Genomic DNA, 19,791 nt, shown 5'->3' with positions numbered 1-19,791 from the left:
GTTTTATTGTTAGTTTTTCCACTTAATTTATCATGAATATTTTATATGAAATCAAAATCTCTCAGGATGATAATCTTGATTGACAAACTGATTTTCTATTCATTGAATCTTTAATGATAGGCATTTGGATTTTCTGAACCAAAATTTATTTTTTTGTGTGTTGTTTTATATTTTATATTAACTCTAAAAATATATTTCTGGATCAGGAAGATAGTTTTTGTAACTTTTGCTCAAATTTTTATTTTACAACCAAGCTTTATAGTTAAATATCCCTACCAGTATTTGATTTTTTTTCCATCATCTTCCTGATCATCTACAGATTACCTCTGCTTTTGTTGTTGGTTGGTTGATTGTTTGGTTCTTGATACAGGGCCTCCCTATATAGCCTAGACTGACTTGTGATCTTGCTACCTCAGCCCCACCCAATGCTGGAGGTAGAGGTATATATTCCCATGCCCAGCTTGGTTACCTTCCTATTTAAAATGATTGAGAATGCTCTGAAATGGTAAGCTCTACTTAATAACGATTTAAGAAAACATGGTTGTATTCTTTCACATTCCATCCTAGAGCCCCTCTTTTTGTGGACTTTGAGTTTTAGGTTTATTACCTGTTCTTAAGATAGAAGCCAATATCCATTCATACTTCATAACAGACTAACTCATGGGCAGAACAGGGAGTTACTGTGTGTGTTGTTAGTTTCTTTTAAGGGATAATAATACAGTAAACAGAATAGAATAAGATGAAATTAAAAACTGAGTTAAACAATGGAGTTAGGCCAGGCAAACAGCAGGAAAAGAATCCAAGAGAAGGCACAAGAATCAAAGACTTCATGCTTCCTAGTACTGAGATTAGAGGACACAGTCAGTTTCTCTATGAATGTTTCCAGCCTGAAAAGTTGGAAGAACTATGTTTAAAGAAGTTGAAGACTTGAGTGGAATGTAACTTTTCAGTGTAGCAGAGGTGTAATACATATATTTTATGAAGGTCAAAGGAAGGAATTGCATTCTTAGGAAGAATTAGAAGGATACCAGGCTGTATTAATGGAAGAATTCTGCCCTTCCCTGTTTTTTGATTTTTTTGTTTCTGTCTTTTTGTTTTTTAAATCTCGGTCAGTATATTTTTATTTAAGCAAATTATTTTTTAATTAAATTCTTCCATTAACACAAGGAAGGAAGTAATTTATTTTAAAATCAGAGGTAACAGCAAAGCTATTTTCTTATTTGGAGAAAGGGGAGAGAAGAAGCACTTCATGCAGAAGCTTCATGGCTTTCAAGTGAATGTGAGAACTTTTAGTACTTTCCAGAAAACGGAATGGCAAACCAACCTTTTCTTATGTAGGAGATCTCACTCTTTCTGTTCTCCTAGGATCCCAGTCACTAAGACAAGTAAGTACTCACAGACCTGGCTGGAAAGGCTTTATCAACATCCATCATGTGAGAGCTGAGAGAGCAATTCTGTAATCGAAATATCTTTTAAAAAAAATTAGTGATTTATGGCATATTTTATATAAGCAACATTATTGAATTTTATTTGAGGATTAAAACTATAGCATTTTATTTAGAGAGATTTGAGGATTCTTTTTAGTGAATTGAAAACAAATGTTTCTATATTGTAGATATTTGACTTTTTAGGTTATGAGAATTTAGCTTGCTTTTTTTTTTTTTTTAAACATAAAGAGACACAGACAACCCCAAAATAGTGTTTAGGTAAAATGTTTCTAAAATTACCTGTTTACTTCTTGAGACCCAGTATACTAGCATTTCCTCAGTGAAATGGAACTGCGTGCCGGCTTCTGAAATAACGCCTTTTTATAGTACAAGTGCAAGATGTCATATGTCTCCATTTAGGTGTTTGTCTTAGCTGTATAATTTAAAAGGAACATCATTATTCTCTGAGAGTCTTAAAATGTTAGTTCATTTACAACTTTCTCACTTAAAATTGCCCCAAATACTAAGTTCTGATTACTACCATTGGCTTTATGTTAAAATAAATACAGTAATTAGATTGCTATCATATTAAAGCTAGAATATTGGAGAGAAACTTGCTTTTTAAATATAATACTCCATACATCTTTGCAGATGCCACTTTCACTTTTTAAATATAATGTTCCATATATCTTTGCAGATGACGCTTTCACAAAGCTCGAAGTTGTTTTCTTCATATCCCTGAATTTAACATCCATCCCTGTAGTTGACTGGGAGACTTCCACTAAACAGAAAGTGCCTGATTAATTTGACATGGGTTCTACTGAGTGTCTGCCCTTGAACTTGGAACAGGAGTAGGAAGCTGCACAGGGACAGTGATAGCTTTTGTCCTCAGTAAGTTCCCTTGGTAAAAATTGCCACCCTCTGATTTATTTTGATTTTAGATACATACACGTATCTTAGGCCATATATGTTTTATATCTGAATAATCTTCCTTTAGGTCAATTGGCTTTCTGACCCATGATTAGTACTCTACTATTTACTGGGTTCACACTGTTCAGTAAATATAGCATATGAAATTTACTACATTTTCTACTGATTTAATATTAATGTTAATCTAAAATCGTTGGGTGCAATGTGTCACATCTGTTTTGTAGTCCTCTGTTTAAAAGAAGTGGCAGTATAAAATTTGGAGGAATATTTATTATCTGAGTATTTTTCTTTGCAAAAGTTTCCCCTCAGTTTGTTGAGAATTATAACCTCCAAGCGAAAGTGAATCACTTGGCAAATTCTCAGGTACCCAACTACTAAAGGCCAATTAATTAAAATTTTAGCTTACTATTTAAGTTCACTTCACTTAGATAGTTGTAACTTTGGAAATTTCTGGAAGTGATATAAAGTATGTTTGTGGAAAGTTTTTTAAAATATTCTTTTATTTTAATAATGGGTCCAGGCTACATTTTGTTGATAGTTAAATTTTTTTAGAAAGGACTTTATTAGCCTGAGTATTGGTTTGTGTTGAAATGGTTCTTTCCATAGCTGAATATTGAATAGTCTTCTTCTGTGGTAGTTTCCTAACCCTTTTAGAGATTATGAATTTTCTAAACTAGCCAGTGAAAGCTCCAGCCCATTTCTCTAGGGATAAGTATGCATAAACACAACATTTCACATGTAGTTTCAAATAGACCTGCGTCTCAACTGCCCAGTCATTCAGAAACCAGTTAGAAAACTGCTGTATGGAAACTGGCGTCCCTCCTAGGCTGTGACATCAGCTTCATCTTGCTGTGCCACACTAAGATTCTTCAATGCATGGGCTTTACATTTTTTATTTATTATTATTATGAGACCATGCAGGCATGTGTGCCTTTGCACACTAGTGAAGGTCAGAGGACATTTTTAGAGCCAGTTCTCTCTTCTACTATTTTCTGTGAGTTCTGAGGATTGAACTCAGGTTGGTTGTCAAGCTTGGTAGCAAATGCTTTAATCTGTTGACCCATTTCATCAGCTTGTGTTTTTTACACCTGGTTTTATTTAATGTTACATTTTATCTTTGATCATTATGTAGTAGAAGATAAGGATAATCTGGATATTATGTTGGAAGGAAAAGCACAATTCTTTCTAGTTTAAACTTGGTCTAAAATGAAGCAGTTTCATTTGATCTTGAACATGCTTTAGTTTCTAAAGAAAGCAAACTCACTTTCTCTTTGGGCCCTAGGTGAAGGCACAGCGAGAGAGTTATCATGTTCATGAAGCCGTGCAGTTTGTTAGCAGCTACTCTGCTGTGGTTGTCCAGAGCTCGCGCTTGGGGACCAGGCAGGTTAGGATCCACCCAGCCCCAGTTGTGCATCAGCTATAACTTTGAACACACTGTCTACCTATCAGTAGGGCCTAGTTTGCTAAAGAGCACCTTTCTGTGGAGTACCTGTTTTTGTGCTTCAAAAGAGGAGCAAGGAGCAGCCATGCTTTTCTGTAGCAGCACTCCTATTCCTTGTCTCAGACTCTAGAGTAATGGTGTCAACCTTCTAGTCCTGGGACCCTTTAATACAGTTAGTTTTTCACTTTGTGCAGACCCCAAACATAAAATTAGTTTCATTGCTACTTCATAACTGTCGTTACTGTTATGAATGGTAGTATAAGTGTCTGATATGTAGGATATCTGATATGCAGCCCCTGTGAAAGGGGGTTGCAACCCACAGGTTGAGAACCTTTTCTCTAGACTCATCTCAAGCACTGGTGGCTTGCAGTTGTCACATTTCAGTAAAGAGTTTTACATTTGATTTCTTAGTGTTTGATTATTAGCAAAGGGCAGTATGTTAAGGGTTATCTAAATGTTCCTTAGATGGTTGAAGAGGAGTTTGAGGAGCCCAGAATGAGAGAGGTTGCTAAAAGAGGAGTACACATTAAACACTGACAGGATTCTCTCTGAATCTTCACACATGGATGCTCATGTGGCAGAGCTGAAGGCCGTGTGACATACAAATATATAATGTGCCATTGATTTTATGTCATAATTTCAAATATTTGATTAGGCACATGCTTGTCAACCACTGTACAAATGGTATCTGCAAGAATATCTTCACTGTGGTTTATAAAGCACTGGGGGCCATAGACGAAAGGAAGAGGGTGATTTATGTGGTGCTTTGATTAAGTAAATAATGAGCAACTTTAGTACCTGCCTGAAGGGAGAGATTCCAGTACTGACCTTCCTGACAAGAGATTGGTGGGTGGGTAGTCTATCTGGCCTTTCCATGTATGGTGTTATATATATGACATGCATATAACCAGGCAATAGTAGAGTAGTGTTTATGGAAATGGTTCTTGCTGTATGTCCACACATGCACTTAACTACCACACTGTTGATTCAGATGGAAATCATAACTGTCAGTCAGGAATGCCCACTAAACACAAGAGAAGCTGAATATATTCTGACAACTTTGAAGTTGGCATTAGGGGAAGGTACTGTGTTCATTTAGAAATGCTCTTGTTGGTGAATGAATGTAACCTGGATGTGAGCCTTTGCACCTGCTATCCAGAAAAGCACAACGTACCCAGGTAAGCACAACTCAGTGCTACTCTCTGTGGTGGGCAGTCCATGCTGTGGATGTCGCCAGCTCTTCTTGTACTGCCTAGTTTATCCATGTATTCTCTTTGACCAAGTAGACAGTTTACAAAATAATGTTCTCACTTTCTATCTTCTCAGCATCATCAGTGAAGCAGGGGCCTCTATCTACAGTGTCAGCCCCGAAGCTAACAAGGAGATGCCGGGGCTAGACCCTAACTTGAGAAGTGCAGGTGAGAATCTGGGACCATCACACAGCATGGAACTGAGATATTTTAGATCTGTAAATGTGACAAACTAAATATCTTACATATCCATGAAAATGGAAAAGCTTTGCCGCATGTACAAGACTTGGTGCATTTGTAAGCTATAGACTAAACTCATACTAGGAATTATGGAAAATATGAGCAACAATAAATACCGTGAAGTACTCTAGAAATAGTGGAAATCCAATGCAAAAAGTCTTATTAAATGCCAGGGTTCAATAATAAAGATAACATAATGACTATAAAATAATTATTATAGAATTTTCTTGGCAGTAAGTAACGTAAACATAAATGCAGTGCCAGTAAGTAAACGTACATAGACTTTTGGTTTGTTGCTAAATGCTTGGCAATTGAACATTCTCTTTTGGCCTCTGATTGAGACTTCATGGTAATGCATTGCTTTAAAAAACATGCCTTTCTTGTACTTGGTTGCTTTGATGTCTAAGATGCGGAATAGCTAAAATTTTGTAATAGAAAATTAAAATACTTTGAGAAATCTAGGAAAAGTAATTGGAATAAATAAAAATTTACATCTGGATATATTAGTTTTCTATGCAATGGGGAATATTTATGCTACTTTCTTAGAAATTAAAGTTTCAATATTTGTGCTAAAATATTCTCACTGAATTTAGATGAGCTTTTTTTTTTTTAAATTCATGACCCACTGTCAGGTATTTTGCTATAGCAACTAAAAACAGACTGATATAAATCCTGTGTTAATTGGCTGTGTTAGAATTATAACATTTTAGAAGCATTGAAGCATATCGGAAATGACCTTTATAGGGATGTGTCCTTATTAACCTTTTGAAAACAATTGTTCTTCTACCAAATGCTTGTGTCTTCTACAGTAAATACATTACATACGAGAAGCATTAACATTGAACTGATAGAACTTGGGGATTTCTGAGTTAACATATTTAGTGAATATTGCCTTCATTCTTTCCCTTATTTCTGAAATTCTTTTTGAAAAATGTAGAAACATGAGCGAATAAAAACAGGGACAAAGAGTAACCTGAGAAGAGAATACAGCAGCAAGTTTTGAAACCTGAAGCTAGAAGATGAGTAGTAAGTGAGGCAGCCAGCCCAGACCAGGTTGAATCTTAAGATAGCACAAGGGTAGCCAGCAGCACTTATCACAGTAGCCAGAGGCTGAAAACAAGAAAGAAAATACGTTTGCACACACTAGGATATTATTCAGCCATAAAAAGGCCGAAGTACTAAAACATGCACACCATGAATGAAACTTGAAAACATTAAGCTATGTATATGGAGCCAGTCACAAAAGATGGTGTTCTGTGTAATGGCATCGTTTGGAAGCCTGTAGAAAAGGCAGATCTGTGGCTAGAAGCAGCCTGGTGTGCTTGTAAGGGACCAGGGAAAGGTAGCCGTAGAGTAACTGATCAGTGTGTTTAGGATTTTCTCTTGATGTGATGAATTGAACATTTGAGAACTTGGTAAGAGTTGGTAGCCACACAGTGTTAGTATAGTAAGTTGCACTGAGTTTGAGTTCGTTTTTTATTTAAAATGCCTAGTGTAGTAAATTTCACTTCAACCAGAGGGCAGCAGCAGGCATCTGCTTTCATACAGTGTGACTGCTTGATTCTATCTTTGTGTGCGATTAGAGGTTTTCTCCTAACAGGTTATATGGAAAGTCCCTACACTAATGGATACAGCCAAATATTAGAGCGGGGATCCCTGATGTAGGGAGGAGTGTGCTCAGATGTCAGCATGCTGCTCCGAGCCTTAGAGGAGAGCTGAGCTTTCATGCAGATTCTTGACCTTGACTGGCACCTCAGGAGCAGGCCTGCCGGAACAAGGTCCCAATCTCTGGCCTTTGAATAGACTAGAGGGTAACCGTAGGTCCCCCTCCTGTAAGAAAGTCCTGCATTATTAAAGATCTTATCAGAAGACAGTGGGAGAGAGAAGTTGCTTGGAGGAAATAGAAATGATAAAGATGAGAGAAATGAAAAGTCCAATTTCTCAGAGTAATAAAAACATTTCCATCATTTGAGGGGTATGCACATGCAACAGATACGTTACCTTTATCTCAGACAAGGTCTCAGCACCTTGGAACTTGTGTTCCTTTTTCCGCATCCTCCCAAGCAGCTCCAAAGCCAGCTTAGCGATGGAAGAAACGTTATCTATGAACTTTAACAAACTCGTATTGGTTGAGTAGCTACCACCATCATCACAGTCAAGCTGTGAAACAGTTTATCAGGTCTCTGCAGTTGTCAGCTTCTTGTTCACAGTAGCAGTTATTTGTCAGAAGGTCAGGATTACAATCTACTTGCACTGATTATTCAAACTATGACATAGAGAAGATTAATTTCCTGTCCTAGTTAGGTTTCTCTTGCTGTGATAAAGCACCATGGTTCTTCTTGGGGAGGGAAGGCTTTATTTGGCTCACAGGTTACAGTCCATCATCAGGCAAAGCCAAGGCAGGAACCTGGAGTCAGGGGCTGATGCAGAGGCCATAGAGGTATGCTGCTTACTGGCTTGTTCCTCATGGCTTCCTCAGTTTGCTTTCTTATAGAAACCAGGACCACCTGGCCAGGCACCATTGCCAGTGAGCTGGGCCTTCTCACATCCAGAAATACCTTAAAGATTTGCTTACAGTCCACTCTGGTGGAGGTGTTGTATTAACAAAAAAAACCTGGCTAGGACACTTTCTGGTAAAGGGAAAGTGATAACATAAGTGTTAGATTTAGAAAGAAATACTTGTCTTAGGTAGTGGTTTATTGCTGGGGAAAGACATCATGACCACAGAAACTCTTATAAAAAGGAATCATTTAATTGGGACTGGCTTATGGTTCAGAGGTATAGTCCATTATCATCATGGCTGGAAGCATGTGCAGGCACACATGGTGCTGGAGAGGGAGCTGAGGGTTCTACATCCAGATCAGCAGGCAGCAGGAAGAGAGAGGCACTGGGCCTGACTTGGGCTTCTGAAACCCCAAAGCTCATTCCTAGTGACACACTTCCTCCAACAAGACCACACCTCCCAATAGTGCCACTCTCTATGAACGCATGGGAACAGTTTTCATTCAAACCATCACAACATCACAAGACAGTTTAAAACTACTGCTTACTGGAGGTTTGGGGGCAATAATTTGGTTTGCTCTATAAATTTTAGGATTCTAATTATTTCTTAGAAATGAAAGTCCCAAAGCCTGGAACCTGTTTTATTCTTAGGACATAAGACCTAAGGGACATATGAAGGGAGAAGAAATGTTTCCTCTCAAGTCTGCTGAGGGTTTTGATGAAGACATCCTTTTTAGGACTGAGTGCTCCATTGTTTTTCATTGTCTGTACATTGTCCATCTGTGGGTCTCTGTGTTAGTGCCCTGCAAAAAGAAGCTTCTCTGATCTATGGGTATAGGAGTATGCCATTAGGAGTCATTTTATTGCTATGTTCTTTTAGCAGAATAACAGTAGTGGGTTTTCCCCCAGGGCCCATGACCTATCTAGTCTCAGATTCTTGACTATTTCAGCAGTTTTGAGTATGGGATCGTTGTCATGGAGTAGGGTTTAAATTCAAAGATAAAGTGGTTGGTTATTCTCATCATACTTATGCCAGCATGGCATGATGTCACCACCACACTTATGCCACCATTACAGGATGCCTCCATCACACTTATGTACCATTACAGGATGCCACCATAACACTAGTACATCTTGCAGTCAGGTCAGTGTTTTAGGTTGCAGGGCTTGTAGCTGAGATATATTGATGATTACCTTTCTCATCTGGTAGCATGCAAGGTGCCTTAATGTCTTCATATTAGATGACATGCATAAGTGTAGTTTTCAGCAATAGGACCTTACCATCAAATTGTGGGGCTAACCAATAGCCTTGGCAATCACCTGTGATGTTTGGAGTTTCCATAGGGCCCCTTTGGCCAATAATTCAACAAGATATAACCCATTTCTGGCACTGGATGTTATACTTGGTGGCATGTCTTGTGAGGCACTGTCTCTCCTAGTATTTGGCTAATCCATTTAGACTCCTTTCTTATATGCATGTATTGTAGGAAGCTTCTACAGTAGTAGGTTTCCACACTTCCAGGTTTCTTGATCCCGAACTGTAATGGCAAGGAAAGGTTGTGATCAGAGCCAGTAGGTAGATTCCAGGGCATGCTCTATATACTCTACAGTCTCATTTAAACCTCCCAAGTGTATGTACTTGCCAGCACAGCCTGGTTGCCTTTATATAATACTCTAACATCTACTCATGATTACCATGTTCCAGCTTTATTAAGAAGATTAGATGTGTCATATTGATAACAATGCAAGATTACTTGAAACAAATCTCTCTATACTCTTTAAAGCTTGAGGCACTCCACTTATGTCTTATTTAACGAATGAACAGATAATTGTGTGAGTTTAGAAGCAAGATGTTTTTTTTTTTTCTTTCTCTGAGTCTGTAGTCTTTTCCGTGTATGTCATAATAATGTCTGGGAGTCTTAGTCAGGTGTAGTGGCTTGTGTCTGTAATCTCAGCACTCAGGAGGCTGAAGCATGAGTATTATCATGGCCGCATAGCAAGTTTCAGGCCATCCGAAGCCACAGAAGGAGACCCTTGGCTCAAAAAGAATAAATGATGCACACACACACATACACACACACACACACACACACATGCTAACATAATTAAGTCTGAAATCTTGCATTCATTCCTTTTTGCATGGAAAAAAAGAACTTTGAAACTTAATTAAATTGTTGTGTCTTTGGAGGTGGGCATTAGAGGGCTAGGATTAAGTGTTTGTATCATGAGGAACTAACCTAAGTAATTATCTGAGTACTGCTTTTCACATTAAATCATACTTGTTTTCTGATTCTGTTTTTTCAGTTTCCATAGCAAGGCGTGTTCAAGATCCATTAGCTGAGCTAGTGAAATTTGACCCGAAGCACATTGGAGTTGGAATGTATCAGGTAAAGCAGTGTGGATTGTTTAATTTTGAAACCCATCAACACAAAGAGTATGCTTAAACCTGACATTGTACTTACTTACCTATTACTGGAAGTAGATTTCCATTTTCAAAGCCTGTACAATTGATAGGAAAGTAGTTAAGAGTTTCAGACTACCAGGGAAAGAGATATTCCTTCTTGCTTTTTTTTTTTGTCTTAATTATTTTGATTAAGTTTTAAATTGGCTATAGTCAGATTTGAAGACTTTGAAAACATTAGTCCAGGTGTAATAGTGCATAAACATTAGGTTCAACTTGGAATGTGATTTGGAGACCTGGTCTTTCAACTCTATTATAAAAATATGGAAGAAGTGTGCACCGTTGGATCATGTGACTCTTTGTTTAAACCAGAATGAACTCAATTGTTACTGGTCTTCCAGGAATCTCTGGTATTACTGTGACCTTTTCTGCATTCATTTCTATTTGGTCATCATTTTTAATGAATCTATAGTTTTGGATTTTAGCCAGAGTAGCCCGAAGTCTTGTAGTTGTTGATACATTGCCACCCTTATGGTGGTTTTTGTTGATACTGTATTTTCAATTTTTGAGACTGTATACATGCACTGAATGATTGAAGATAAACTTTAGCAAACAGTGGTATATAAAGTGTGTGGGATATGGAGTCCTGACGGCTCTGTCAAAAGAATTCTCCTTTTTGTAGAATTTTTTTCCTAAACTGTGCATGTCCTAGCTACTCATGTGGCTGAAGCAATATGATTCCTTGAGTTCATAAGTTTGAACCCAGCCTGGCCAATGTGCAAGACTTTGTCCCTCCCTACCCCCTAAGTAGTCTTTGTTGTTGCTATTGTTGTTATTGTTGTATAGTTTGGTTTTCAATAAAGGGTCTTAACTGTAGTCTGGGCTCCCTGGAAATCATTATGTAGCCCAGGATGCCCTCAAAATCATGGAAATTCTCCTATCTCAGTCTCTTAGTGCTGGAAATATAGCCAACCCTGGCAGGAAGTACTGTTTAGGTCTGAAGTACAGTATTTTCACTCTAATTTTCATCAGCTTCAGTGGCACTGCATTATACTGTTTTTCTAAAGAAGTATTAAGTCATGGCATCTGTCTTACCAGAAATGGGAGAAGTTCCAGAAATCATTCCATTCTACCCCATCATTTTACAGTAAAACAAAACGAAAATGTTGTGCCCTAGAAGTACACAGTGGCAGAGTTTAGATTGATATATCACATATACTGAGACTCAGCTGAGACTAGTAGCATTTTATGCTAGCCGGTGGTAGAACGAACCATCTTAGTGATGGTAGTGTTGGTTGGGCCTAGAGATGTCTTTGAGATTGTTGATATACACTGCTATATGTCTGAAGATACATTTCCAGAGAAGGTTAATAAGGAGAAAGGGTGTGAATTTGTTTTGTTTTGTCTTGGCTGTTTGTTTGTTTTGTGGGTGACATCACCTAACGGGCTAGAGTACAGAGAACTAGAGGAAGTAAGTCATGCTTCTCCTTGCTTCCTGGCCACCACGAGTTGGACCACATTGCTCCACCATTCTCTCCCTGTCAAGTAATGAAATTTCTGAAACCTTGGGCCAAATGACTCTTTCTTCCCTGAAATAGTTTTCCTCAGGTGTTTTGTCACACTGATAAAAGTCTGACTAAAGAAGACAGGAGATGAAAGCAAGAACAGAAGCATCGTAGAAAAAGGCCATGTAACTACAGCTCCACATACAAGTCATTTGTTAACACAAAAGTGTTAATCCAGGTGGTAGGTTAGGGAAATTATTTGCCATAATTTCATATGTATTGTATGACAATTATGTACTTTGCTATTAAGAATTTTGATTTTTTTTCTTGTTGGTTTATTTGAAACATTTACATAAAATATATAAAGAGCCTGTCCATAGCATGGCACCATTAGTAAGTGCAGGCTTTTGAGCCACATACTTGCATTATTAATTATTCCCATTATTCTAGGCACTGGGACGATTGAATAAGAATTCAGTGCTTCCTGGGCACTGTAGCAAAACCCTGTTTCAAAAGCAAACAAAATCAGGTTTTTAAAGAAGATCTATTAACATGAGAAATTATTTTTGAAATGATCTATTTAAATTACACAAAGTTGTTAATACAGAAGTAAACTGAATTTCAAAATGTAGCTGTGAATTTCTGTTAAAGATGATAGCATCTGACAGGCTGAACATGATGAGAAATTTTTATTTTCTTTGATCTTCAAATTTTCTATAGTGAATATATATTTTGAAATTTTATTATAAGTCACATATTTATATCCCAGCCTATGGACTATTTAATATTAAGGCTTCATGCAATACAACCATAGTGGGACTAGCTTTCTTTTTAGTTGGGTCCTCTTTATGACTTTGATATAAGTTTCATCCTGACTTAAAACACAAGAAAAACCAGAGAAATGTTGTTGACCGAGAAAAATGAAAGGTGTTTAAAGTAGAGCTAAATGAAATCGTAGAAACTGCAGTATAGCTTCAGTGGAAACTCAAATGCATTTGGTTTAATAGCAGCTAAAATCCTTTCAGCAGTGCTCCAGTTCTTGTCTGAGAAAATGAGGAGAGCTGATTTTAAAAACACATGCCTATCATTATTTCTGGAGAGCAAGACAGCCAGTGTGGTCAACTGACAACATATCCCTAATCGACCCCTCAAGGCGTTGCTGCAGAGTGGCTTGGTGTCGCTCCCAAGAAAACAGTCTGGGGTGAAAGCAGGATGATGCAGGGCTGGCTGCCTGGGTTGGGCACTGCTGTGGGATGTGAGGCTAAAGGCTTCATTTGGCTTGTGTTGCCCTGCGTTTAGGCGATGGGTTCTCTGGTTCTTACATCTTTGGGGACTGTGTTCTTGCAGTTTCCTCTTGTTAGCACCTGACATGGTCAAGAGTCTGCTCAGTCACAGAGCAAAGACCCAGATACCCCTCTTTTCTCATTTTGTGCCTCTGTTAGATCATTTGCTGATGCTACAGAATGAAGTGGTAGAACCCTTAGTAGACTGTAGACCCAGACCATCCTTACTCCTCATTGCAGGTATAACAGGAGTTAACAGAACCTGGCAGATAGCAATTTGCATTTCTCCTCTCCTCCTCCATGGAACAAATCTTGCATAAAAACAGAGAGGTAAATCAGAACCAAACAAAGGCAACTCTTCCTAATGAAAGTACTGGGTGGGCGAAACCCTTCTGCGACCTGCAAGGGGTACAGGCATTGTTAGGTCATAAAGGCGAGGCTTTTTGCATGATTTGCTTAGATCTTTTAAAACACATTTGAGCTGCCCAGTAATGTGTCACTATAGAGTGAAACTTCTACCCGTAGTTATCTGGGTGACTTGCTTAGGTCATTGCTGTCATCATTAGCATCTTCACTAAGGCAAAGATGAGACAGAAAACTTTCCAAATGAGGCATTAGTCACTGCACTGACTGGTTTTTGTCTACTTGACACAAATTTAGAGCTATCTCAGAAGAGGAACTTGAACTGAGAAAATGACTGGACTGCAGACAAGTTTTCTTGATTAATAATTGGTGTCAGAAGGCCCAGCTTACTGAGCCAGGGCCACCACTGGACAGGTGGTCCTGGATTCTATAAGAAAGCAGACTCAGTAAACCATGAAGAGCAAGCCAGTAAACAGCATTCCTCCATGGTCTCTGCTTCACTTCCTGTCTCCAGAAGCCTGCCTTGCTTCCCTAATAATGGACTGTAACTTCTAAGCCAAATAAACACTCCCATTCCCCAATTGCTTTTGGTCATGGCCTTTATCACAGCACCAGAAACCTAACTAAGTGGGTGAATTTCCTGCCAAAATGATTCTGCAGTCTCATCCCTTAATTGAGCAGGTTACAGCCTGTATTGAATCTCTGCTTACAGAGTTTCAGAAGACATTCAAAGAGCCTGGAATTCAGAGGTTTCTTCATCTATGACTTAACTGAATGTAAACAAGTAATCGACCATGGCAAACATTGTAAACTAAATTCAGATGTTAGAATTTGTTAATTATTACTCAAATTATCAGTTTTAAAATTATCTCCCAAATAGTTTTCGTACACCTGGTTATATTAAGCTTTCTACACTGAAATATCAGCTTCACTTTTTTTTTTTTGCAGATAATGTATGCATGCACCATACCATGGTGTAAATTGTTGATATTATTTGAAGAGCCTCTTACAAGTAATGCATTGAGTTAATAGTAGCATATCTAATTTCTTTGTTATTTGCTTTCCCTTTGCATGTCATTAGCTTTAGAAGTGAAACCAGAATTATGTCATTTTCTACTTCATGTTTTCTGCTTTTTATATATTAATACTTAAAACCATTATGAGATATAAAACTTTAAAATATTTTCAATGTTTAAAAATTAGTTAGCATGAGCATTAAAAAACTTACATGTTACATTAAAAGGTGACCATAAAGGGAAAGATTACACTACGTTTAAATCTAAAATGTTCTCTGGATCAGAACACTGTTAGGCCACATACAAGGAGAACATTGGTGATCCTGCACATTCCTTGTAGGTGTGGAGATCAGCACAGCCTCTTAGCAATTAGAAATTAGTAAAGTTGGAGATGGAGATGCCAACCCAGCAGTTCTGTTGCTAGAAGTGCAGAGCCTAGAAAAATCACCTCATGTTGATGCAAGGAGTCAGGTACAAGAAGTTTCTGGAGACACTGTTCCTAGCAGTGAAGATGTACAGACGTGTGTCCTTTGTTTGGAAAACAGGAAAAAAACTAGTGTAATAGACTTGTACTGTTCATTATTATGTACATTGAAAGCTACCTTATGGGAGGTAATAGGGAGTGGGGGTGGAGAGAGTTGGAGTGTGCACAGGCGGATACATCTGGCAAAAAGCTAGACTGTGCCTTCTGGTCTGGGCCCAAGCATTGAGCAGATCCCAGGCAGCAGCTCTGCCCTCAATCTCAAAGAACCCAGAGGAAGCAGGGCTCCCAGGCACTCTAACCAGGGCAGTATGCAGGTAAGCAGACAGAAACGACCACTCCAAACAGGGAGTAACTGGGACCCACAAGGACCCAGGAAGTCACTCCTGGCCTGGAGCACTGGTTCCTTGCTGTCTGGGCCAGAGCACTGAGCAGATCCTGGACAGCAGCTCTGCCCCCAATTGCACAGAAACCAAAGGAAGCAGGGCTCCCAGGAGCTCTAACTCAGGCAGTATCTTAGGTAAGCAGACAGCAATGCCCGCCCCAAACAGGGAGTAACTGGGACCCACAAGGACCCAGGAAGTCATTCCTGGCTCAGAGCACTGGTTCCTTCCGGTCTGGGCCCAAGCATTGAGCAGATCTTGGGTGGCAGCTCTGTCCCCAATCTCTAAGAACCCAGAGGAAGTGGGGCTCCCAGGAGCTCTAACCCGGGCAGTATCCTGTCTGTGCCTGAGCACTGAGCAGATTTTGGGCCCCAGCTCTTACCCCAATAGTAACACCCACCCCGCACAGTTCTGACACAACCAAGATAATAGGAAAGACAGACTCCAGTCAGAGACAGGGCAGGTGGCACTAAGGAGATACAGATGACAAAAGGCAAGTGAAAGAACATAAGCATCAGCAACCCAGGGTATTTGGCATCATCAGAACCCACTTCTCCCACACTAGAAAGTCCTGAATTCCCCGTATTACTAGGAAAGCAAGAGTCAGATCTAAAATCCCTTCTAATAATGATGATAGAGGACTTTAAGAAGAACATAAATAACACTCTCAAAGAATTTGAGGAGAACACAGGTAAACAGGTAGAAGCCCTTAAAGTGGAAACACAAAAGTCCCTTAAAGAATTACAAGAGAACACAACCAAACAGGTGCAGGAATTGAACAAAACCATCTAGGACATAAAAATGGAAGTAGAAACAATCAAGAAATTACAAAGGGAGACTACCCTGGAGATAGAAAACCTAGGAAAGAAATCAGGAGTCATAGACACAAGTGTTACCAACAAAATACAAGAGATAAAAGAGAGAATCTCAGGCGCAGAAGATACCATAGAAAATATTGACACAATTGTCAGAGAAAACGCAAAATGCAAAAAGTTCTTAACACAAAATATCCAGGAAATCCAGGACACAATGAGGAGACCAAACCTAAGGATAATAGGTATAGATGAGAGTGAAGATTCCCAACTTAAAGGGCCAATAAATATGTTCAACAAAATTATAGAAGAAAACTTCCGCCAGGCGTTCTATAAGTTTATTGTATGTTTATGGGCATCTTGTTCTTTAGATTAGGGAAGTTTTCTTACAGGGTTTCTCTGTATAGCATTGGTTGTCCTGGAACCCACTCTCTAGACCAGGATGGCCTCGAACTCAGAAATCTGCTTGCCACTGCCTCCCAAGTGCTGGGATTAAAGGCATACGCCACCACTGCCCAGCCGATCCTCTTATTAATATAAAAGTGAGATGAATATTGTTTCTCTCATAGGCATTGTGCCTGTATAACACATTTAGGAATACAAGACTTAGACCCAGTTCTTTAACTTTTTTAACTGGTTTGAGATGGTTAGACTGTGAGTTAAGGGCCTATAGCAAATTCATGGCTTTGAGTTTATTGTTAGGGTGTTTTCTGTATTTTCTTTAGAAATAGTTGAGAGGAGTTAACAGACAACAGTCTAGATTACCTTACATGAATAGTTGGTTTTCAAAACATCAGAAATTCACAGAATTGACATTACAAACATTTCTGTATTAATGTTCATTTTGATTAGAGACCTGTCTGCTCCTGACAGCTCCCTATCTTGAATTCTAAGAAGAAATTGAGCATCTTTGGAGTTATTCCAATTGTGGTGAGATAACCATTAGGCAAGAACTGCCTGTTTCCATCTACAGACAAATTACTGTCCAGAAAAGGACACACTTGCAGAATAGTTGACTGATTATATCTGCCAAGACAGAGTAATCAGCCCTTAATAATTCTGTATCACTAGGTCTGTCAGATGATACTGGGCCAGAAGGCTGAAGATTAGATGCTCCAACATTCTGTAGTATAAGGACTGTCCAGGTGTTCAGCAGTCTCTATAAATTGGTTAAGTTTTAGAAGCTATGTTTTGTGCTTCCCATAATTTCAATTAACTCAGTTAATTCTGGATTTCTGACGGGGTTAAAAACTTATAGTCTTATAGCCAATCCTTGCTATTTACTTTGAGACAAAAGATTTGAGAGGATGGTTTTCAGATGACATTCATTCTAAAGCCAAGAAAAAAAGCCAGGTTCAGAACTAAGTCTTCTAGTTAGAAGAGATGACAGAGGTTCTGCTTAGCCAACAAAATGATGGACTGGGTATTAGGTCTATCTTGCACCTTACTGACATAAATTGGTATAGTTATGCTCTAACTGTATTTTGAGAGAAAAATTTTATTTTAACAGGAAGGGTGATATGTAGGAGGAGCTAAGGTGGGAGGAGCACAGAGAGGAAGAAGAGGAGAGGAGGAGGTAGGTGACAAGAGAAGGAGGGGGGGGGGGACAGACATGGAGGCGGATGTTCACATGTCTCCCCCAGTCAAAGATAGTTGATATATCTAGGTTGGTTATTGGGTTACACTTCTGATTGATATTGAGCATTACCAAACTTATAAAGCCTTTAGTTAACATTAAAAAAAATTGTATAAAAGCAAAAAGGAGAAGGAGGCATAGGATAGGGGTTTTCTAAGGAGGGGAAATGGGGGAAGGGGATGGCATCTGAAATGTAAATAAAATATCCAAAAAAAAAAAAAGAAAAAAAATACAAGCATTAACACAATCAATATTGTGAAGTGTATAAAAGCCAAAATGTCCTCATAGAATAAACCATACTAATAACTTAATGTACCCAAAAAAAAAAAAAAAAAATGCTAGACTGTAACAAACAGTATGGCTACTTCTGGCTAACCAACAGCTTGGCCACTTCTGGCTATACATGTATAAAGTTATAAACGCAAACTTAGGTGCTTGAGATAATGGCTGCTTTAAATGGAGTGAGGACAGAAAGAAGGAGGATCTGAACAGCTGTCTTTTCCACGGTGCTATACTCCCAAATATTTTTTAAATATTTTATACTTTTAAAAATATGCAGAAAGTTAGGTCAAATGCTAAACATGCCATCAACTTTGTCTTTTAGTTGGTTTTAAATTTCTCATATGTTTGTGTCTAAATGTGTGAGTGTTGAGGATTTTTTATAAAATCTGAAAAAATAAAAATGAAAAAAATTACTATTTTAGGTTGTTTGTTTTCATAATGCTAATCCAGGTATTTTTTTTGAGACCTGATTTTGTACAAAGTTCAGTAGTCTTTAGTGCTTGCTTTGATACTGCCTTGAGAAAATGTTTACTTCATAAACAAGATCTTCTGTAAATTTTAAGATTAAATATCATTTCTTTTGCTTCCTTGTTAACTGTACAGATTGTGCCCAGACAGACTGTTGGATTCTCATGTTCATTACAGGACCACTGATGACATCTTCAGACTGGCTGGCATCTATATCTGACTATTCATCTTGCGTGTTCCTCTCTCTGACTCCAGAATGATGTGAATTAGAAATGTTGAGCAGGAAAGCTTAGAAAAGAAAAATAACCCAGTTTAGACCACACTACTCAGAGATTTTATTTTGCTTGTTCTGGGTTGGGCCTCACATGGCAGCAGAGATATTGTGACTAGTATCTAGACCATGTGGGATCCCAGAAGCTGCTCAGTATTGTCAGAGAACTGGTTTAAAGTGCACTTTCTTGTGTCCTTTCAAGTCCTACAGAATAAGAAATTTGGCAGAAGAGCCTTCCAGCCTGTTTTGTTAGCTCAGGTTTAATAGTCCTGGTCTCTAGTGCTTCTCATCTTGAATATGCAATACACCCCCGTGGAGGTTGTTAAAGTACACATTCTACTTCAGTTGATCTATGGTGGTCAATGAGATTCTGTATTTCTGAAAAGCACTCAGTTACAGCAAGACATCCTACTCAAAATCTCCCAGGCCCCACCAAGTGTTACTGAATCAGAATAGGATTGTCATAAAATGTCTAGTGTCTTAAGTATCTATTATGATGTCAGTAATGTAGCAGGACATTCAGGGAATCCAATCAGAGAAGCTAAGCATTTGAGGAAGCAAACATCGGTGTTATGAAGCATCACAAAGAGAAAGTGGACAATTACTTAGGATATACCTTTCATATTTCATGTTTAAAATGGAAGGAAGAAGAAATGGGGAAAGGTTTACTTACAAGCATTACATTCATATAACAGGAAGAAATTCTGATGCAGTGTTGTGGAGAGGGAGACCATAGGTAGAACTTGTACAGAAGCATGGGCTTTTGAAGGTTTTTACCGTAATGAACTGATATTGGAAGGGATAAATATTGTTAACCTGATTAAAAATTGTAGTGTGTACATCATAAATATATGGATTTTATGTATTGGCAAATGCATTTTCAAAATGTAAGATTAATATAGAGGAAAAGTGAATCGTGACAGTAACAAGAGTGACTTGACTAACCGACAGAAGGAAATCAGCAGTGGATGTGGGATTTACTGAGTGAGAAGGGAACTTGGGAGAGACAGATCTTAAAGAAGCTCAGAACTAGAATGTTTTAAAGTGTGAATTGGAGAAGGGAAATGTTGCAGGTTGGTGAGTGAGCAAGCTGAGCATCT

The 19,791-nt window shown here is 38.5% G+C and overlaps 1 protein-coding gene across 2 annotated transcripts in view; it reads left to right on the top strand.

The window, feature by feature from the left end:
- The window catches only part of Srbd1 (S1 RNA binding domain 1), a 178,517-nt gene that overhangs the window by 85,023 nt on the left and 73,703 nt on the right, over positions 1 to 19,791 (top strand). For both annotated transcript variants that reach the window (XM_034514629.2, XM_076942403.1), the window contains exons 15-16: positions 5,125 to 5,216; positions 10,095 to 10,177. In XM_034514629.2, the coding sequence (XP_034370520.1) occupies positions 5,125 to 5,216; positions 10,095 to 10,177 (175 nt within the window). The remainder of the gene's footprint in view (positions 1 to 5,124; positions 5,217 to 10,094; positions 10,178 to 19,791) is intronic.

This window comes from Arvicanthis niloticus, chromosome 11 (assembly GCF_011762505.2).
Source record: "Arvicanthis niloticus isolate mArvNil1 chromosome 11, mArvNil1.pat.X, whole genome shotgun sequence".
Classification (NCBI taxonomy): domain Eukaryota; kingdom Metazoa; phylum Chordata; class Mammalia; order Rodentia; family Muridae; genus Arvicanthis; species Arvicanthis niloticus.
This window is presented reverse-complemented; position numbering and strand designations above follow the sequence as displayed.